We start from the raw sequence: 22,908 nt of genomic DNA, 5'->3' as shown, positions 1-22,908 counted from the left end.
AGACTAACACGGCTGCTACTCTGAAACCACAAATCGTATAGAATACATCCAAAAAAATGAAAATGACATTGGTTTAGAGTTTGGAAAGGGCCTTCATAACACAATGACATTCTAACCAGTGATAGAATGTGGTCTGCTGAAGAAAGTCAGTGGGTTCTGAGCTTTTTTGCAAACCAATGAGCAGATTTTAATTTCTATTAAAAACCCCACCCTTCTGTTACCCACAGTATGAGAACAAGACTTCATGATAGGCCTAGTTACACTGTAATAGTCGCAACAATAAACACAGCCCTGTAACTGTTTTTACAGGAGAGGATGTCTATTATGAAGGATTGTAACAGGGTGTGTGGAATAAGCAGTTAACTCATCACCCTGTCACTCTAATACCCACCTGTATATATTAATAGGTAGTTGACAGAGGATGTCAATTAACTGAGTAGAGCTACATCTGAAAGGCTAATTGATGAGGAAGCAATCCCAGCAGGTGGGATTATATAAATTGACATGAAAGATGTGCTAAAGAGGAGGGAGCCTGAAGCAAGGCAGAGGTAGCCAGCACTGGTTGCTGTTAGTATGGTGCCTGTCCCTAGAAGCAAATGGGGAAACTACCTGTGCAATGTAAATACATATAACACTACAGGCTGTGGCCTGCTAGAAGAATACAGTAAAACATGGTGCTGATGAAGGAGACCCAGCGTGGCTGTGGTCTGTGATTAAGTCCTGAAAAGACTCTCAGGGGACTCTCATGACCCCATGACAAGGGGATAGTGGGAATCGTTTATTGGTATTTAGAAATGGAGGAAAGACCAGAGCAGAGAAATGTTGACACCATGTATGGTGCAGACAGACTAGGAAATAGGTTTGGATAGTTTTCATAATATCTGGTAAAATAATCAGGCTGGATTGTAAAGTTAGTGGAATAATTCTCTCCATTGCTGGACTCCTCCTAGAGTTGCACACCTCCCTAGAACAGCACAAAGGTGAAATACTCAATTAGCTGTTCCAGTCTGAACATTCCTAGAGCCTTCGCTCCCAAGAGGCATCATGCTTTATGCAGGGAGAATTTGCTTTGCTTAGAAGCCATTGCTTAGAAAGTTCTTCTGCTTTGACACTAGCTTCAGCTCAACATTTTATGCCCTTTACTTCCTTGTGACCCTCCTATTTATAAAATCTGGGAGCACCTGGGACACTAGACTTTGCAGTAACATCTAATCTTTAGAATTCTGAGTAGCTTCTAATTTAATTTGCTTTAGGCTTTCTCACCATCCTGTCATTTCAGTGTTGGGAGCATTGGGGGAAGATTTTTCAAAAGTACCAAGGTCAGTTAGGCCAAACTCCTATTTGTGCTGTTGAAAATCTCCCCCTTAGTGTTTGTTCCAAGGTGTCTAAAAAGCTTTGCAGGCACAGCCTAAGGACAAACAATTTGGCTAAGGCTTCCAGAACTCTGTTATGGAAGCACTGGCCCTGCTTCATAGTTATGGCTGAGTTGAGTTTTGTACTTGGAGCAGGGATGCAACCATGAAAAATAGACACATCCTCCATAAATGCACAGCATTTACTCTTTGCATATAAAATGAGTTTTCTGATGTGCTAGTAAATCTGTTTTTTAGTTTGAGTTAAAACTAATTAGAAAATAGGTCCCTTAAGAAACTTAGCACTCAACTATCAGACTCTTCCCCCCCCCCCCCCGAGATCTCAGTAATGAAATAACACTCTTCAAATGTGTAAAGTTAATAGTGATTTTGCCTTTATTATTCATAACTGACAGTTTTGTCTTCAGCAGGGGCTAAAGAATAATGTTGCAATTAGAGCTGAGCAAAATTTCACATTAAACTTTTTCAATGAATAACAGATTTTGCAAATTTGTCATTTTCACTTAACTGTTTTGGTCAGGGAAAGTACCTAAAATATCCAAACCAAACACTCCCCTGGCCCCCCAGAAAACTAAATGTTTCTTCTAACATTTCAAAATGAAACATTGTTTTTTTAAATGACTTTCAAAATTTCCTTTAGCTTAATGAAAACATTAAAAATTAAATTGTCAAAACTGGATTTATTTTTGTCAAAACAATTTGACCCAAAACAAACTTTTTTCTCTTTTTGGTTTGTTGAAAGAGTCGGTGTCTGATGTAAAACAAACTTTAATTGTTCAGAATTAGAAAACCAAAAAAATCCATTATTTACCCAACTCTAGTTGCAAAATAGAGAATTCTACAAATAATTGCTTTCAAAATGGATGCTATCTTTATTTTTCAGCATCTGTGAAAGATAAACATCCATTATGCAGAAAAATGGGAAAATGACCCTTAATATTTCTTTTCACTTCATTGCACTAGGTCTGCTCAACAGAAAAGGAGTGGAGGGAGAGAAATTAAGGGGTGTACGCATGTGTTGCATGCAATGTGGAAGTACTTGGGGGTGTGGCTCGACAATGGAGTGGTCTCAATTGTGGTGTGGTCTCCTAATGTCTTAATATTGTACAGCCCAAAGCATGATGAGATGAAAGATCCCAGTCAAAAACCAAGGAACAAATCTTCATCCAGGTTCTGATCTTCCCAGGCAGGAAGATTTGAATATCCTGTACTGAGCTGGGCATATAGTAGCATGGCCAGTGTGCTCTGGCTAGAGAAAAACAATCCTTCTCCCCTAAAGAAATCATCCCATATAAGGGAGAATGAAGCTATTAAATGAGAGATAGCTACATGGTTTCATGAACACCTTTGCCATTCTAAAACACCAACAGACTGTTTCTGGGAGTATGCCCTGTATGTAGGGAGGAGACCTAGAAATAGAATGTCTATTTCAAGCACATGGTGTGATGTATTCAGCAGTTCTGATGTAGTCACACACATTCACACTTTTCCTCCAGAGTGCCCCCTGAAAGGCCACTCAAACCCACCATTCCCAGTCCAGTGAACTTTTGATTGGAGAGCAATACCTACAGCTAGGAGTTCCCCACACCAAGAGATGTCCCACTCATTCAATCTTTTTAAAAGATGAAGTAGACTATTGCTTTCTTCCACAAACGAGAAGCAGCTTGGATTTTGGAGAGGGACAAACAGTGACCCTGGAACTTTGAGCATTAAGGAATGTTCAACATTGCTAATGTTCTGCTACAATGGGATAAAAAGCACCATCAAAAACAAACATGCAAGGGTTAGAATTGTTAGTCTGCTACATAATTGACTTGCTCTGTTTATCATGCAGGAAGGACTGGTAGCGATTGCTTAACACTTCCCATTATAATCCCATTTTTAATCACTTATAACTCTGCCACACTAACAGTTCAGGCAAAAATGTTCCATTCTTGCTCTCTACCTCAGGGTGAATTTTTCTGGGAAGACTCACCAAAATTTAATTTGACAAAATTAACTTTAATGACATTTTTTAAAGAGCTGTAGCACCTTCAGAGCTTTGACATCAATTTGCAAGCCAATTTACGAGGGGCCTTTTACTGTTCTAATAAAAGAACTAAATGTGGCCAATTTATAAGCCTCAGAAAATCACCATTTGTACTGGCTGAGTAGAAGTTGTCCTAGAATTGCTGCCAAAATCTCTGAACAGTCCATCTGCATTAAGCATGCTGCCTGGCCCTGCTGAGGCATTTCCAGCATTTGGAAAGAACCATGCCTCCAGTCAGGACAAAAATGGCTCATTCCCCTCCTGCTCTCTGCCATCAATATCTTTTCACCTACGGGAAGGTGCACTACTTCCAAACGTGTGCTCCGATGCCTTGAACAGCCTGTTTATTAGCTTTCCCCATCCAGATACCTTTTAAGCTAATATAAGCTACACTGAGCAGGGAATCTGGAGATTAGTTCACATCTCATCTTCTTCACTGACTGACATCTATATTTCTGGGCTGCTTTTTTTTTTGTTCGTTGTTTTTGTTTTGAGCAAGGCCTTTTGCCCTACCTGAGGGGGCAGGCAGGTATTCCTGCAATTTCAGATAGAATACAGATATGTTATAAGGTCACTTCCAGCAGAACTGGGACTAGAGTGTAGCTTTCCCAGATGACAGACTTCCATCTCAGCCACTGAGCCACCCTGCTTTTCAGAAAGTCTGTCAAATCTGTGTGCTTGTCCATGCTGTATGTAAAATGGAAATTCTCATATAGGTAACCAACTGTTTGTGTGCTGAGCCTCATGAGTCATTGGCAAAAATTAGCTGCAAGTCCTAAGTGTCCAGCCAATCCACAGTCCAACCAGGTGACCAAGGCAGGCCTATAGGTTGCTAATGAAAGCAGCTACTCAAGTCTGCTCAGTGTTGTTACCTGGTTGGGGATGCTCCTTGCTAGCTGGCAGTTCTGATAGATCACAACTGCTCAACCCACAGTTGGTCACTTAGTCTCCTGATACTGTTTGGTGTGAGTCAGCATTCTCTATAGCAGCTGACCTATGAATGATTACAACCTACTTCTGCTGCCATCTCATGTGATTACTCTTTTAGCTCAAGGGGTAGCAGTCTGTGCTGTTGTCATAAATATAAAGGGTAAACACCTTTAAAATCCCTCCTGGTTAGAGGAAAAACCCTTTCACCTGTAAAGGGTTAAGAAGCTAGGATAACCTCACTGGCACCTGACCAAAATGACCAATAAGGGACAAGATACTTTCAAAAGCTGGAGGGGGGGGGGAGAAACAAAGGCTCTGTTTGTGTGATGCTTTTGCCAGGGACAGAACATGAATGGAGTCTTAGAACTTAGTAAGCTAGTTAGATATGCATTAGATTCAGATGCCTTTAAATGGCTGAGAAAATAAGCTGTGCTGAATGGAATGTAGATTCCTGTGTCTTTTTGTAACTTAAGGTTTTGCCTAGAGGGATTCTCTATGGTTTGAATCTAATTACCCTGCAAGGTATTTACCATCCTGATTTTACAGATGTGATTTTTACTTTTTCTTCTATTAAAATTCTTCTTTTAAGAAGAACTGCTTTTTCATTGTTAAGATCCAAGGGTTTGGGTCTGTGCTCACCTATGCAAATTGGTGAGGATTTTTATCAAGCCTTCCCCAGGAAAGGGGGTGTAAGGGTTGGGAGGATTTTGGGGGGGAGAGACTTTTCCAAACAGGCTCTTTCCCAATTTTATACCTGTTAGACATTTGGTGGCAGTGATAAAAGTCCAAGGGCAAAAGGTAAAATAGGTTGTACCTTAGGGAAGTTTCTCCCCACCCCCGCTTCTGAAAGTATCCTGAAAATGTTTGCAAGGGGGTTGGGTGGCATGTGTGTGAGATGGGTGATTTGTGGGGGGAGTGTGTGAAGATGGCAGGGGATGGTTAGCATATGTAACAGAATGGAAGGCTGGTGTGTGTTTGTGGGGAGGTTTCTTACTGGATGGGCTGTGAGTGCTTGCAAGAATGGGCTGTGGGGGGTGGGGAGGATGGGTGGGTATGGAAGGGGATGTGATTTGTAGGCATTAACTAGGATGCATGGGATGTGTGTGGGGTATGGCTAGGAGGAGCAGTGGGTGTATGCAAGGAAGGCTGCAGAGCATGGGGGTGTGGTTTATAGATGAGTGGGGTAATGTGAATGAGTAGTGTGTGGAAGGGACAGGCAGAGGGCCCATTTGCAGAGGGGGATCAGTGCATATCTTTAATGGGTAAAGACGAGTGTGTGTATGGAGGAAAAGTGTGGGAGGGGGATAGGTGGCCTGTGTATGTGTGGAGGAGGACAGGGTGTACTAGTATGCAGGGGAAGGTGGGCTGTGTGTGTGGGGCCATGTGAGTTATGGATATGTGAGCATGGAGTGTGGAGGCTGGGAGATGAGCAGTGGATGCAGGCAGCAAGAGAATGAAGTATGTGTTGTGGGTGCTCATGTGTTAGACTGAGTGGTTGGTGCATGTGCTGAGGAAGGAGGGGGGATGACCTCATCCATCTTAGGAGGAGGTGTGCACGTGGCAGTGTGTCCATGGCATGTGGGATGTGCCCACAAGTAGTGGGGTTGATAGGTGAGGTGTGTGTGTGTGTGTGTGTGTGTACAGGGCAAAGAAGACTGGTTCTGTGTGTGCATGCATGGCTGAGGGTGACTGGTGGTAAGTGTAAAAAGAAAAGGAGTACTTGTGGCACCTTAGAGACTAACAAATTTATTAGAGCATAAGCTTTTGTGATCTACAGCTCACTTCATCCGATGAAGTGAGCTGTAGCTCACGAAAGCTTATGCTCTAATAAATTTGTTAGTCTCTAAGGTGCCACAAGTACTCCTTTTCTTTTTACGAATACAGACTAACACGGCTGCTACTCTGAAACCTGGTGGTAAGTGTGTGCCTCAAGGAGGATATGGAATAATGTGGGGGACTGATGTGTTCTGGGGGAGAGGTTGGTGGAGTATGCAGTTGTCCCTACTCCCAAAAGCTGCACATTTCTGACTCTGGGTCAGAGTGCAATGTCTGGCTGTTGCAATGGAGAACACGTTTCAAATTGAAGCCAATCATGTCATTTAATCCCAAGCATTTTCACCTCATTCAAGCAGGACTGAGCCCATTTCGAGAGAAGCATCTGTACTGCCTAGATTCTGAATCGCTTTTCGCAAGCGGATGCTCCCAGAGCAGGGGCAGCTTCCTTTAGGCAAAGGGAAAATGTCATTTTCACCTAACACTGAGCATTGGAGTAAGACTTTCAGGCTACTCACACTAGGAGACAAGTCTTTGCTTCCATTTGCATCATCGCCTGCAAATCGGACACATGCCATTGGGAGCTTGCCAGTCCACCTTTAATGAGTACATAAGTGGCATGCAGGGGGACTTCACAACATTGAAGAAACACTAGTCAAGCAGAATCCTATGGGCTTCTCTTTAACATGGTTCTTGTCTCTCAGACTCCACCTAGATCTACTGAGGTGGGTGAGATCCCAGACTTTAAGGCTAGCAGTAGAATCCACAAAAACCTCCACTGACCCAGAGACTGACTGCACTGACCTTTCTCTGAAGTACTTGATTGCCTCCTGGTCTAGGAAGGTCTGCTCCTCTCGAAAGCCCTGCTCAAAGATTTTGCGCTTGTGTCTGAACTCAATTACAGTCTTAGTATAAGAGTTCAATGTAGTGACTGAGGCAGCCATGCAGCAGGTGAAAGAACCCCACGCCAGACTGTGGAAAGAAAAACCAGCAGACAGAACGGGGTTAAGACTGCAGCCCACCTCAGGTTTCTGGTGGCAAGAGACATGTAAATGGAGCATGGTCAGGAATGACCAACCTATTAGAGAGAAGGTGGGTGCAGTAACAAAGATGTAAGAAGAGCTCTGTGTAAGCTCAAAAGCTGGTCTTTCACCAACAGCAGTTGGTCCAAAAATGATACCTCACCCAACTTGTCTCTAACATCCTGGGACCAACATGGCTACAACAGATTTGACTCACTTTTACTTCGAACTCTGACTAGAGCTAGATGACTTTGGTTCAGCCAACAGCTTCACCAAATGTATATATATTTGGCCAAACAAAACTATTCACAAGCTTTGGGTCAATAGATTCAGCTGAATAAAAAAAAAAAACAAACAATTTCAGAATGTTGACTTTTAATTTGAAATGATGTTAAGAATTTTAGCTGGATTTTTTTTGTTTAAAAAAAAAGTTTAAAAAAAATCCCATTTTGGTATGGGGTTAACACAAAATCCAAAAATAATTTCACTTCAGATCAAGCAATGTTTTGTTTAATCTGAAATAGGTGTGGGTTTGTTTTTTCATTTTGACCCCTGAACTAAAAACCACAATTCAGCTCTAACTGTGGCTGAATCTCCATAATGCAAAGCAGGATAACTTGGGCTGCGATTCTTATCCTTGGCAATGAGAAGTCCTGTCTGGTAACATGGATGCCACAGTTGAGTGGGGTGACATTTTTCAAATGAATAGTTTATACCCCAAAAACGCAGTTTCAGTTGACCTAAAACTATTCATGAATGTGATATGAATTCACTGAATGGTTTTAGTCAGGTTTTTATTTGTATTTTTGGGACTTCGGTGCTATTCACAAAACAGCAGAAAAAAGAGGTGGTGCCCACCTTATAGTTCAGTGATTAGGGACCTTACCTGGGCTGTGGGAGACCTCTGCCTAATGTGGGAGTGGGATTTGAACTGGGGTCTCGTACACTGAGCTATAGGATAGCATGAGGCAGGTTTCTCTGGGTATGTCTACACTGCACTAAAGGACCTGCAATGCAGCCAGCCTGGGTCAATTGACTTATGCTCACGGACTTGGGTTGTGGGGCAATAAAATTGCTGTGTAGACCCACCCACCCCTGCACAGGGTCTCGGAGCCCAGCCTGAGCCCAAATGTTTACGCAGCTTTTTAACTCCCACAGCCTAGCCCTAGTAGCCTGAGTCAGCTGACCTGGGTTCTGAGATTTGGTACATGGGTGTTTTTTATTGCAATGTAGCTGCGGGAGCTATGCCTGAAGATCTTAAATTTTCATGAATTCAACATCAGAAACGTTGGAAATTCTGAGTTGGTTACTTTTAAAAGAAAATCCAGACAGGATAAGACCTGCAAATGTGCAGTTGACACCTAAACCTTAATTTTTCCCTGCAGCAATGTAACAAATTAATTGTACTTGGGTATGTGTGGTCCTAGATTAGATTAAACTGATTTTTAAATACAACTAGGAAGTTGAATTCCAATTCCTGCCTTAAATGCAAAACTCCACTCAGTATTAACTATGCTGCCATGACCTGCACCTCCATAACACTAGTTGCAATTAGTCTAGTTCTCTGTGTGTATATAAATCTCCCCACTGTATTTTCCACTGAATGCATCCGATGAAGTGAGCTGTAGCTCACGAAAGCTTATGCTCAAATAAATTTTAGTCTAAGGTGCCACAAGTACTCCTTTTCTAGTTACCCCATTGCTATAACATCTGAGCACTTCACACAGCTCCCATTTGAAAAAGGGTGGTATTATTTCCCCCCCATTTTACAGAAGCGGGACTGAATCAAATGATAAACTATGCAATTGTACTAATGTCACACAAAGCTTGTGACATAGTCAGGAACTAAACCCCCACCCTCTAAATCCCAGCCACAAGATTACCTTTCCTCTCCTGTACTACTTCAGTGGGGTATAGGCCTTCCTGCTGTGTAGGTCAGACACTCGAACACTAGAACTGGATTTAAAAGGAAGCTATAAATATCCTATATAAGATTTATATTGCTGACATAGAAGTAATCATACTTCAGGGCATTATCTGATCCCCAGAAGGATCAATGAATTTTCCCCTACATACAACACCTCAGAACTGGCCTGAACGTCGTGTGGGGTGTGTTTTGTTTCACCCTCCTCTAAAGCATTACATGTGGGCCACTGCCAGAGGCAGATATAGTTGTCTGGTCTGTTTAGCAATTGTTTGTGTTAATCTGGAAGCAGGGAACATGGTTTTATGGTTAGAGAAAGGACCTGAGTCTGATACACTGGGCTCTTTTATCAGTGGTGATACTGGTTTGTTGCATGGCCTTTGGGAAGCCACTTAGCCTCTGGCCTCAGTTTCCCAAATTACAGAATAAAAATATTGATGTGCACCCCTTTCCAGGGGGCACTGGGACTGATTTGATGTTTCTAAAGTGCTTGGTGGCCCTATGATGGGAGATACTCCAGAATGGCAACATTACCATGGAGATAAAAATGTTAAGCATTAGAATGTCTCCCCTTCACTCAGGGAAGCTTGGCAGGAGGCTGTACCTATAAACACAAATCAGACAACTAGGAACCTGAAAGATTTTGATTTTACTTTTAAACATGTGAAGGTTTGGGAATGCCCAGTGACCATGACCTGGGCCATGGCACCTTCAGCCTCTCCCTCACGGCTGTGTCAGGCTGCTTCCTGCTCATCACTGAACTGACACTCACAACTAGTTGGCCCCTGTACATCCAATTTGTAGCTAACAATGTGAACTGGTGTAGGTGAGCTCTGAAACCAGCATGGGGGCCCCAATAGCCTCCTGATAACCCTTTGAAAGGGGATGAGGGAGGCTAATAGTTCCTTGCATTGGAACACAGGGGATTGTGGGGGGGCTAATCCCAGCAGTGGGGGGGGGGCTAAAATCTTTTGCATTGGCATGTGGGATTTGGAAGACCAGGAGAGCTAATCCCTTGCCTCACGATGTGGAGGGAGCTAATCAACTGTATTGAGGGGCTAAGAACATCCTGCCTCTGGTCCTGGAGGGTTAATAATCACCTGTCTTGGGATGGGTGTGTAGGTGGAAGGGTCATTAATAATCCCCTGCTTTGGTGTATGCAGGGATTGTTGTGTCCACACCTGCCTGATTTGGGGAGTAGAATTAAAATATTACTTAGTAATTAAAATGCAATAAATTACAATGGAAACCCCTTCCTCAGGCTACACAGAACAATACAAGCTGTTGAAAGTTGTGGAAAAACTGCCTGTGATCAAAATATTCCTAACTCCCCAAATTCTCCTGTACTAGTCAAATGTGCCAGTTCTCCTAAATGGTAGGATAAAACATATTAGGGGGCTTCTAGGCAAAGCCATTTTTATTTCATGAGCAAGATACATTTGGGAATCTTGCCAAAGGTAACACCCCCCTCCCCCCCCCCCCCCCCCCACACACAGAGTACATTAAAGTCTCTCCAAAATGCTTTGTCTGATTTGCCTCAAACCTTCCAAGAAACTTTCCCTGGGTGCTATTGTGAGATCCAAAGACACTATGCCTCCCGCTGCCACATGGGGGCATTGCCACTTCTATAGAAAATTGCCCTGTAAGGCACAATTGAGCCCTTATTGTAACATTTCAGAAATGTTATGGCACCTAATTCAAATGTATACACTTAATGGAACTGCTCTCAGTGGTAGTAATTGTGACTGCAATTGACTTGCAAGAGACATACAATTTTTATTTGCAATTATCATAACTAGCCAATGCAATCCCAGTTATTGTACATCCAATGTCCATGATCAACTGAGTGTTTTTTTTTTGCACTTGGAAATGCACATACAAATATGGTCTTAAATCTCCAGGAAATTGTAACTCCTGCACTGATATCCATAATCGGACAATTCAAGAGTGAGAAGAAGATCCTAAATGAAGGAGACACTTACCAGAAGGACCAGCCATAGTCCCATGAATGTGGTCTCCAATCTTCTGGTCCAAGGCTGACTGTCACTTGGAAAACTTGGGTGTACATCATATGAGCCACCATCCCCAACAGACCTGGAAAGCAGGAACTGCAATAAGAACATTCTGAACTTTTCTCTCCTTCCTGAAGGAGCTTCGCCAACTCCAGCAGGTGCTGAAAGCTCCTGCAAACTAACACTCTTAGTGCACTCTGCAGAAAAGGCAGCACATTTTGGGCAGAGGAAGGGAGCCATTCAGGTTTTGTTTTACAACACTGTCTGAACAGTACAGGAGTGCTGATGGTATAAAGAGAACCCTTTGAAGAGCTTGACAACACATTAAAGTTACCATCAACCTTGCTACTGCAAGCCAGGTTCTCTCTGGTTATGCTATTCAGGTACCATGCAGAAGCTGAATGCTTCCATTGGTTGCTCATACAAGGTGATGTTTCCAAAAATCATATAAACATCCAGCCCCAAGTGTCCCTTGTGAGAAGTTGTTCTTGTTTGTTGTATGTATTAACATATCACCTAGGACAGTGGTTCTCAACCAGGGGTACACAGAGGTCTTCCAGGGGGCACATCAACTCATCTATATATTTGCCTAGTTTTACAATGGGCTACATGAAAAGCACTAGCGAACTCAGTACAAACTAAAATTTCATACAGACAATGACTTGTTTTATACTGCTCTCTATTACAATATTTATATTTCAATTGATTTTATAATTATGGTAAAAATAAAAGCAGTTTTTCAGTAATAGTGTGCTATGACTCTTGTATTTGTCTGATTTTGTAACCAAGTTGTTTTTAAGCCCTGGTCTACACTAGGCGTTGAGGTTGAATTTAGCAGCGTTAAATCGATGTAAACCTGCACCCGTCCACATCACTAAGCTTTTTTTTTTTTTAAACTTAAAGGGCTCTTAAAATCGATTTCCTTACTCCACCCCCAACAAGGAGATTAACGCTGAAATCTGTTTTGCTGGGTCGAATTTGGAGTACTGTGGACACAATTAAATGATATTGGCCTCCGGGAGTTATCCCAGAGTGATCCATTGTGACTGCTCTGGACAGCATTCTCAACTCAGATGCACTGACCAGGTAGACAGGAAAAGGCCCACGAACTTTTGAATTTCAATTTCCTGTTTGGCCAGTGTGGCAAGCTGCAGGTGACCATGCAGAGCTCATCAGCAGAAGTAACCATGATGGAGTCCCAGAATCACAAAAGAGCTCCAGCATGGACTGAACGGGAGGTACAGGATCTGATCGCTGTATGCAGAGAGGAATCCGTGCTATCAGAACTACATTCCAGTTTTCAAAATGCCAAAACATTTGTGGAAAATCTCCCAGGGCATGAAGGACAGAGGCCATAACAGGGACCTGAAGCAGTGCCACGTGAAACTTAAGGAGCTGAGGCAAGCCTATCAGAAAACCAGAGAGGCAAATAGCCGCTCCAGGTCAGAGCCCCAAACATGCTGCTTCTATGATGAGCTGCATGCTATTTTAGGGGGTTCAGCCACCACTACCCCAGCCGTGTTGTTTGACTCCTTCAATGGAGATGGAGGCAACACGGAAGCAGGTTTTGGGGACAAGGAAGACTATGATAGCTCACAGCAAGCAAGCAGAGAAACTGGTTTTCCTGACAGCCAGGAACTGTTTCTCACCCTGGACCTGGAGACAGTACCCCCCAAATCCACCCAAGGCTGCCTCCCAGAACCTCCCAGGTGTGGACAGGTGCAGGGTTACATCGATTTAACGCTGCTAAATTCAACCTCAACGCCTAGTGTAGATCAGGGCTTAAAAACAACTTGGTTACAAAATCAGACAAAAATACAAGAGTCATAGCACACTATTACTGAAAAACTGCTTTTATTTTTACCATAATTATAAAATCAATTGAAATATAAATTGTAATGACTATAGTACCCCCCCCCCCAAATCCACCCAAGGCTGCCTCCCAGACCCACCAGGCAGAGAAGGGACCTCTGAGTGTACCTTTTTAAAATACCATACAAGGTTTAAAAGCCAGCATGTTTAATGATTGATTTGCCCTGGCATTCGTGGCTCTCATGGATATACTCCCAAAGCCTCTGCAAAAGATTTCTGGGGAGAGCAGCCTTATTCCATCCACCATGGTAGGACGCTTTACCACTCCAGGCCAGTCGCACATACTTGGGAATCATTGTAGAACAAAGAATTGCAGTGTGTTTGCTGGCATTCAAACAACATCCGTTCTTTATCTCTCTGTATTATCCTCAGGAGAGTGATATCATTCATGGTCACTTGGTTGATTGATATAGGGCGCTTTTCTTAAGAGAACATTCAGTTCCTGCTGGGCTGTTTGCCTATGGCTGAACATAAATGTTCCCCGCTGTTAGCCATGCAGTGGGAGAAGGCAAAATGCGACTTTGTAACGAAAGCACATGTGCTATGTTAACAGCAAGGTTTACCGTGAAAGATTGTACCCATTGTTCTATAAAATGTCTTTTCAAATACCACTGTCCCTTTTTTTTTCCCCTCCACCAGCTGCATGTGTTTCAAGGATCACAGGATCTTCTCCTTCCCAGAGGCTAATGAAGATTAGAAGGCGAAAAAAAAAACACTCGTGATGAAATGCTCTCCGAGCTCATGCTGTCCTCCCACCCTGACAGAGCACAGATGAATGCATGGAGGCAGACAATGTCAGAGTGCAGGAAAACACAAAATGACTGGGGGGAGAGGTGGTGAGCTGAAGAGAGTAAGTGGCAGGATAAAGAGAGGGCTGAAGCTGATGGGTGGCAGCAGTGTGATGAGAGGAGGCAGGATTCAATGCTGAGGTTGCTGGAGGATCAAACTAATATGTCCCAGCATATGGTTGAGCTGCAGGGAAAGCAGCAGGAGCACAGACCGCTGCTACAGCCCCTGTGTAACCAACCGCCCTCCTCCCCAAGTTCCATAGCCGCCTCCACCCAGATGCCCAAGAACACCGTGGGGGGTCTCCAGCCACTCCACCCCAGAGGATTGCCTAAGTAACAGAAAGCTGGCATTCAATAAGTTTGTGGGGGGGTTTTTTGTTTTTGTTTTTTTAACTTTTTTAAAGTGCTGTTTGGCCTTGTCCTTCCATCCTCCACCACCCCTCCTGGGCTACCTTGGTAATTATTCCCTGATTTGTGTGATTGAATTAATAAAGAATGCATGAATGTGAAGCAACAATGACTTTATTGCCTCTGCAAGTGGTGATCGAAGGGAGGCGGGGAGGGTGGTTAGCTTACAGGGAAGTAGAGTGAACCAAGGGGTGGGGGGTTTCATCAAGGAGAAACAAACAGAACTTTCACACCGTAGCCTGGCCAGTCATGAAACTGGTTTTCAAAGCTTCTCTGATGTGCACCGCACCCTCCTGTGCTCTTCTAACCACCATGGTGTCTGGCTGTGCATAACCAGCGGCTAGGTGATTTGCCTCAACCTCCGATCCCGCCATAAACGTCTCCCCCTTACTCTCACAGATATTATGGAGCGCATAGCAAGCAGTAATAACAGAGGGAATATTGGTTTCGCTGAGGTCTAACCGAGGCAGTAAACTGCACCAGCGTGCTTTTAAACATCCAAATGAACATTCTACCACCATTCTGCACTTGCTCAACTGTAGTTGAACAACTCCTGACTACTCTCCAGGCTGCCTATGTACGGCTTCATGAGCCATGGCGTTAAGGGGTAGGCTGGGTCCCCAAGGATAACTATAAGCATTTCAACATCCCCAACGGTTATTTTCTGGTCTGGGAATAAAGTCCCTTCCTGCAGCTTTTGAAACAGACCAGAGTTCCTGAAGATTGAGAGTGTCATGTACCTTTCCCGGCCATCCCACGTTGATGTTGGTGAAACGTCCCTTGTGATCCACCAGTGCTTGCAGCACTATTGAAAAGTACCCCTTGCGGTTTATGTACTTGCCCGCTTGGTGCTCTGGTGCCAAGATAGGGATATGGGTTCCATCTATGGCCCCACCAGAGTTAGGGAATCCCATTGCAGCAAAGCCATCCACTATGACCTGCACATTTCCCAGGGTCACTACCCTTGATATCAGCAGATCTTTGATTGCGTTGGCTACTTGCATCACAGCAGCCCCTACAGTAGATTTACTCGCTCCAAATTGATTCTCGACTGACCGGTAGCTGTCTGGCATTGCAAGCTTCCACAGGGTCATTGCCACTTGCTTCTCAACTGTGAGGGCTGCTCTCATCTTGGTATTCTTGCGCCTCAGGGCAGGGGAAAGCAAGTCACAAAGTTCCATTAAAGTGCCCTTACGCATGCAAAAGTTTTGCAGCCACTGGGCATCGTCCCAAACCCACAACACTATGCGGTCCCACCAGTCTGTGCTTGTTTCCCGAGCCCAGAATTTGTGTTCCACGGCATGAACCTGCCCCATTAGCACCATAATGCCCACACTGACAGGGCCCGTGCTTTGAGAGAAGTCTGTGTCCATGTCCTCATCACTCTCGTCATGGCTGACATTGCCTACTTGCCCAGTTTCGCTTTGGCAGGTTCTGGTGCTGCATATACTGCTGGATAATGTGTGTGGTGTTTAATGTGCTCCTAATTGCCAAAGTGATCTGAGCAGGCTCCATGCTTGCCGTGGTATGGCATCTGCACAAAAAAAAGGCGCAGAACGATTGTCTGCTGTTGCCCTGATGGAGGGAGGGGAAACTGACTACTTGGCTTACAGGGAATTAAAAACTACAAAGGGGGTGGCTTTGTGAGAAACTGAATGGCCGCCTCAAGGATAGAACTCAAAACTGGGTTTAGCAGGCTGTTGATTTCACGGAGGGAGGGAGGAGAAAATGAATACAAAACAAATCTGGTCTATTTCTTGTTTTGAGCCACTTCATCTTTATACATCATGCTGGCAGCAGACTGTGCAGTATAACTGCTAGCCATCATCACCTCCTGGGTGCTCAGCAGAAGACAGTGCAGTATGACTACTGGCCATTGTCTTCTGCTAGCTGCAGATTAAAAGACAGTGCACTATGGGTAGAACTCAATCGCCTTGAAACGAAACAAGGGAAATGACCTGGCTGAGTCACTCCCATGTTTGCCCAGGTGCCCGGTTAAAAGAGCACCCAGGACTACGTCGACGACGGCTACCAGTCATACTGCACTGTCTACTGCCAAAAGGCAATAAACTGCTGCTGTGTAGCAATGCAGTACCACGTCCGCCAGCACCCAGGAGATATACGGTGACGGTTAGCTGAGCGGGCTCCATGCTTGCTGTGGTATGGAGTCTGCAAAGGTAACTCAAGAAAAAAGGCACAAAACGATTGTCTGCCCTTGCTTTTACAGAGGGAGGGAGGGAACGGGGGCCTGATGATATGTACCCAGAACCACCCACGACAATGTTTTAGCCCCATCAGGCACTGGGATTTCTACCCAGAATTCAAATGGGCGGTGGGAACTGTGGGATAGCTACCCACAGTGCAAAGCTCTGGAAGTCGACTGTTGCCTCGGTACTGTGGACACAGTCTGCCGACTACATGCACTTAAAGCATTTGTGTGGGGACACACACACTTGACTGTATAAAAACGCTTTCTACAAAATCGACTTCTATAAATTCAACCTAATTTCATAGTGTAGACATACCCTAAGTGAGGTGAAACTTGGGGGTACACAAGACAAATCAGACTCCTGAAAAGGGTACAGTAGTCTGGAAAGGTTGAGAGCTCCTAACCTAGGAGTGCTAGTCATGGACCAGGACTCTAAGGTACTAGGTGCTGTACAAACAGAGCAAAAAGACTGTCCTTGCCCTGAAGGACTTACAATTTAAGTATAAGATGAGACAGATGACTATAGACAGATGTGGGAGCACAAGTAGGTAATGAGACAATATTAGTCAGCATGGTAGGCAGGGGTCTCTGCATATCAGCAGCCCAACCATTGTCCAGATTTTTGGAGGTGTTGCCACAAAGGAGAATTTTGAGGCAGGAACTGAAGATAGATAATGAAGTAGCTTTGTGTATGTTCACAAGGAGACTCTCCCAAGCATGGGAGAAAGCATGAAGGTGTTTGAAAGTTTAGCAAATGGGCAGTGGAGACTGGAATTGTGGGGCCACTGTAGGTGAGCATCAGCAGCTCAAAAGCAAATGAAGGATGATATGTAGTGTGAGGACTGATGAGAAAGTAGAGGACTGCTTTTTGGGCAGGAAGGAATTCATTAGTAAAAGGATGCAAATGCAGTGTACCATGTGCAGTATTTCAGACTGACTGATCATAACATGAAATTGTAATAAAGCTCTGTCCTTGTCTCTGTTGGTCCCACATTTCCTGGCAGATTTCGCTAGCCTCAGAGGCTCACTGTGACCCTCCACATAATCTCTCTCTCTCTAGAGACAAGGGTCACAGTCTACTGAGCCATTATCATAAGCCAGCAAGGGAGGTGAGGAGAAACTATCCTCCCTTGCACAGTCTCTGTCTCCCAGTTTCAGTGATTAATCGGGGGGGGGGGGGGGGGGGGGACAAAGGAAGGAGCCTGGGCCCACCCCCTACTCCAGGCTCCAGCCCAGAGAACCTAATAGTATCAGCTATGGTAGCTGACCTTTTAGAAACATGACATGTACAATTCCCTGGGCTACTACCCCACAGAAGCCCCACTTCCACTTCCCCCTTACCTCAAAGCCTCCTTCCTTGTGCCTGATATGGTGTGTACTGCTCAATCTCTCCAACAGTGCAACTTCCTCCCACAGCTCCTGACATCCACACCCACCTGGCCGAATGGGAGGCTTTTAACTAATTTCAGCCAGTCCCTGATTGGCTTCAGGTGTCCCAATCAACCTAGCATTCTCCCTGCCTTCTGGAAAGTTCTTAATTGGCCCCAGGTGTCTTAATTGACCTGGAGCAGCTGCCATTTCACTTATCCTGGTCTTATTGGGATGTGTTTAAGCCTAGAGCGAATCTCTCTCTCTCTCTCCCCCTCCCAAGACTCTCCCATAGCCTTCTAGCTTGGAAGCTGCTACTCCTAGGCCCTAAGCTCTCCCTGCTGTTCCCCTGGCTGGGCCAGACACCACCACCCCCACCCCCATTCTCTGCTACCTGGTTGCTGGACCCCCCACTCTCGGGTGCTGCTACTGCTCCAACTGCAGCCCGGGGGGGGGCTGCTAGCCCACTCCCCAGAGAGGAGGAGTGAGGGACCCCAGCCACTGCTGTTGTGGATACCACCACCAGCACCACCACCTGAGAGGGGTCCTTTCTGCCTGCCTGGACCACCACCTGGAGCTGCTGCTGCTGCAGAGGCCGCTACCTGGAGCTGCTGAAGCCCGAGGAGGAGAAGAAGAGGATCATCTGCCAGTGGGGCAGCACCTAGAGACTTTGCAGACCACCGTGGAGGGGGCCCTAAGATTGAGTAATTTTCAAACCGTGCTCTTGTGGTGGGGGTCTTGACTGTGTTTGTAGGGATACAGGGGGTGTGGTGTGGAGCTGCCCCCCGATCCATCTGTGTGTCCCCCCCCAACCCCCACCACTATTACCACCACCGCTGCCCCCTCCACCACCCCCACTGGCTGAATACCATCTGCCTCAGCTCCTGCCTCTGGACTCAGCTGCTTGCTTGGCTTGCCACGCCCTATTTCCACCCTTTGGGCCAGAAGCAGCAGCCAGCTAAAAAAGACTTGTGCAAGTGCACATGGGCACATGTGCCCCCCCCGGACTACCTACCCCCCAGCTTTGCCCTTTACTACCTGCCCCATTTGCCACTTGCTTTGCCTCCTCTTTTGCTCCAGCCCCCCTTACTAGCTTCAGTTTGTTTGCCTGCCCCGCCCATTTCCTTCTGCAGCCTTTGTTTGTTTGCCCCGCCCCAGCCTCTGAAGCTAGCCCCTTGGTTTCCCTGTTCTACCCCAGACCGCTTAGCCCCTCGCTCCGTGTGCCCATGCCCCCTCCCATGCGCTTGTGCAATTCCCCTTTTTAGTTGCAACCCTCTTCACTGCACCCGCAATGTTGTTATATCCCCCCCTCCCCTAGTGCACCAAGAGGAGCTGGAATACCACCTTCTGTCGGTGACTGACCCCTAACCCCTGATTGCCCCCCGTCCAGCCCACCCCTTTTGGCGCCCTCCTCCCCTGCCTGCAGCCTAGCGGGGAGGAGTGGTCGACCTGCTTCCCCTCTTCCCTCCTCCTTTTGGTGTCCCCCCCCTTCCATCCTTGCTCATGATGGCGGGGGATAAGACGGGTGAGACCCCTCCAGCAGCCCGAGCTCCCCCTCCCCCGCCTGCCCCTCTGTCACCCCCCCAAGCTTCTACCTCCGCTGCCAAACCATCTTCCATCGCCCCCGCTGGGGCACCAGCAGCGACGGGCACCGGGGTGACCTCCACTGCTGCCACGTCTATCACCCCCTCAGATTTGGGAGGAGTCGCCCCAGCCGGCGGGAAGGGCCAGGGGAAGAAGAAGGGGAAGGGCCCCGCTAAAAAGACCAGGCCCTCCATGGCAGGGGCTGCCCCCAATGTCCTGGCCCCATCTCCAGCTGGGGCGCCCCTCCCCGCTGTTCCCTCCACCAGGTCTGCAGGTGTCCCTCCCCAAGCCCCCAGAGCATACGCCCAGGTGGCGGCAGCCCCCCCGCCTGCCGCTACGTCATTTCTCCAGCCCACCGCCTCCGCTACCATCTATAGCGGCCGGGGCCCCTTTCCCACCATGACCAGGAGCACGGCGTCCGTTGCCTCCTGGTGCCCGCCTCGCCCCACGTGGAGACCTATGTGCGGGCATTGGCGAGGGTGGTGGGGCCCACGGCCATTGTGGCGGCCTCCAAAATGTATAGCAAGGTCGTCTTCTTCTTAGCATCGGAGGACGCCGCCCAGGAGGCGGTGGAGAAGGGCCTGGCGGTGGGGGGCGTGTTCGTCCCTTTAGAGCCGCTAAAGGACCTGGTCGTCCGCCTGTCCTGACCTCTGTCCCTCCCTATTTAAAAAAAAAAAAAAAAGACTCTCCCATAGCCTTCTAGCTTGGAAGGAGGTGGGAAGCTGCTACTCCTGCTGCTGCTAGGCCCTAAGCTCTCCCTGCTGCTCCTGCTGCTCCCCTGGCTGGGTCAGACACCACCACCCCCACCCCCATTCTCTGCTACCTGGTTGCTGGACCCCCCACTCTCGGGTGCTGCTACTGCTCCAACTGCAGCCCGGGGGGGGGGCTGCTAGCCCACTCCCCAGAGAGGAGGAGTGAGGGACCCCAGCCACTGCTGTTGTGGGCACCACCACCACCACCACCTGAGAGGGGTCCTTTCTGCCTGCCTGGACCACCACCTGGAGTTCCTGGAGCTGCTGCTGCTGTGCAGTCTGTTGCCTGGAGCTGCTGAAGCCCTGAGGAGGAGAAGAGGACCATCTACCAGTGGGGGAGCACCTAGAGACTTTGCAGACCACCGTGGAGGGGGCCCTAAGATTGAGTAATTTTCAAACTGTGCTCTTGTGGTGGGGGTTTTGACTGTGTTTGTAGGGACACAGGGGGTGTGGCGTGGAGCTGCCCCCGATCCATCTGTGTGTCCCCCCCAACCCCCACCACTACTACCACCACCGCTGCCCCCTCCACCACTCCCACTGGCTGTATACCATCTGCCTCAGCTCCTGCCTCTGGACTCAGCTGCTTGCTTGGCTTACCATGCCCTATTTCCACCCTTTGGGCCAGAAGCAGCAGCCAGCTTAAAAAAAGACTTGTGCAAGTGTACGTGGGCACATATGCCCCCCTCCGGACTGCCTACCCCAGCTTTGCCCTTTACTACCTGCCCCATTTGCCACTTGTAGCTTTGCCCCCTCTTTTGCCCCAGCCCCCCTTACTAGCTTCAGTTTGTTTGCCTGCCCTGCCCATTTCCTTCTGCAGCCTTTGTTTGTTTGCCCTGCCCCAGCCTCTGAAGCTAGCCCCTTGGTTTCCCTGTTCTACCTCCAGACAGCTTAGCCCCTTGCTCCGTGTGCCCATGCCCCCTCCCACGCGCTTGTGCAACTCCCCATTTTAGTTTCAACCCCTTTCACTGCACTCTGAATGTTGCTGTATCCTCCCCTACGCTAGTGCACCAAGAGGAGCCAGAATTCCACCTTATGTCGGTGACTGACCCCTAACCCCTGATTGCCCCCCGTCCAGCCCACCCTTTTTGGCGCCCTCCTTCCCTGCCTGCAGCCTAGCAGAGAGGAGTGGTCGACCTGCTTCCCCTCTCCCCTCCTTCTGGTGTCTCTCCTTCCCTCCCTGCTCATGATGGAGGGGGATGAGACGGGTGGGGCTCCTCCAGCAGCCCCAGCTATCTCTCCCCCACCTGCCCCTCTGTCACCCTCCCAAGCCTCTACCTCCGCCGCCGAACCATCTGCCATCGCCCCTGCTGGGGCACCAGCAGCGACGGGCACCGGGGTGACCTCCACTGCTGCCACATCTCTCACCCCCTCAGATTCGGGGGGAGTCCCCCCAGCCAGCGGGAAGGCCAGGGGAAGAAGAAGGGGAAGGACCCCACTAAAAAGACCAGGCCCTCCATGGCAGGGGCTGCCCCCAATGCCCCGGCCCCATCTCCAGCTGGGGTGCCCCTCCCCGCTGTTCCCTCCACCAGCTCTGCAGGTGTCCCTCCCCCGGCCCCCAGAGCATACGCCCAGGTGGCGGCAGCCCCCCTGCCTGCCGCTATGACATTTCTCCAACCCACTGCCTCCACTACCATCTATAGCGGCTGGGGCCCCTTTCCCACCATGACCAGGAAGCATGGCGTCCGTTGCCTCCTGGTGCCCGCCTCACCCCACGTGGAGACCTATGTGCGGGCGTTGGCGAGGGTGGTGGGGCCCACGGCCATTGTGGCGGCCTCCAAAATGTATGGCAAGGTCGTCTTCTTCTTAACATCGGTGGCCGCTGCCCAGGAGGCGGTGGAGAAGGGCCTGGCGGTGGGGGGCGTTTTTGTCCCCTTAGAGTTGCTAGAGGACCTGGGCGTCCGCCTGGTCCTGACCTCTGTCCCTCCCTTTCTTCCCAATGCCGCCCTGTTACCCGCCCTCTCTACCCTGGGGAAGCCCATCTCTCTCATCAGCCCTCTCCCGTTGGGCTGCAAAGACCCCGCCCTCCGTCACGTCCTCTCGTTCCGCCGGCAAGTGCAGCTTCAACTGCTGCCGGCGGCGCGTGATGGAGAGGCGCTGGAGGGATCATTCCTAGTCCCCCACCAGGGGGCCCGTTACCGGGTGCATTATTCTACGGGGGAGGCCCGGTGCTACCTCTGCCGGGCGATGGGGCACGTCCGGAGGGACTGCCCCCTGGCCCAGCAAGGAAGGGCATCCGGGACCCCCGAGCCCTGGCAGGGCACCGGCCCCATCATCGCCGGCACCCCTGGCTGCCCGGCACCCGAAACCACCCCTCCTCCTTCCCAGTCCACCATTGCTCCTGCTCGGGCCCAAGGGGCACCTCCCCAACTATGCCCAGATGAGCGGGAGAGCCCCGCCCCTGCTGCTTGCAATCTGGCGAGGCCTGTGGAGGAGGGTGCGGCAGGGACACTGCCGGGCATGGGAGAGGGCCCGCCCCAAGCGGAATCTTCCCTCCCTTGTGCTGCCCCACCGTTACCCCCTCGAGTCCCTGAGCCATCGCTTCTGCCCCCTGACACAACCCCTGCTAGCCAGCCCCCAGATGATGCCATGGAGGGCTGGGCCCTAGTACAGGGGAAGCGGGGCAAGCGGAAGGCTCGAGCTCCGCTCCTCCCATCTGATGCGGAGGCCCCCTGGAAGACCAGGAAAGGGGGCACTGATGCCGAGCCTTCCGCTCTACCCACGGGTGTGTTCCATCCACCAGAGCCGGCTGGGGAAGATGTGGCAGCACTGGAAGGCGGTATCTCCTCTCCACGGGAGTCCCTCTCCTCCAAGGCCCCCGAGGCTCCATCAGAAACCTCAGTGTGCCCCGAGGCAACAGTCGCGTC

The 22,908-nt window shown here is 48.4% G+C and overlaps 1 protein-coding gene across 4 annotated transcripts in view; it reads right to left on the bottom strand.

Moving 5' to 3' along the window:
* Positions 1-22,908, bottom strand: part of GSG1L (GSG1 like) — a 157,627-nt gene that overhangs the window by 41,500 nt on the left and 93,219 nt on the right. For all 4 annotated transcript variants that reach the window (XM_038420837.2, XM_038420838.2, XM_038420839.2 and 1 more), the window contains 2 exons: positions 11,034-11,145; positions 6,910-7,077 (listed from right to left, as the gene is read on the bottom strand). In XM_038420837.2, coding sequence (XP_038276765.1) covers positions 6,910-7,077; positions 11,034-11,145 — 280 coding nt within the window. The remainder of the gene's footprint in view (positions 1-6,909; positions 7,078-11,033; positions 11,146-22,908) is intronic.

Source organism: Dermochelys coriacea, chromosome 10, assembly GCF_009764565.3.
Source record: "Dermochelys coriacea isolate rDerCor1 chromosome 10, rDerCor1.pri.v4, whole genome shotgun sequence".
NCBI classification, from domain to species: Eukaryota; Metazoa; Chordata; order Testudines; family Dermochelyidae; genus Dermochelys; species Dermochelys coriacea.
Note: the sequence above shows the minus strand (reverse complement) of the source record. Positions and strands in the feature narration are given on the sequence as shown.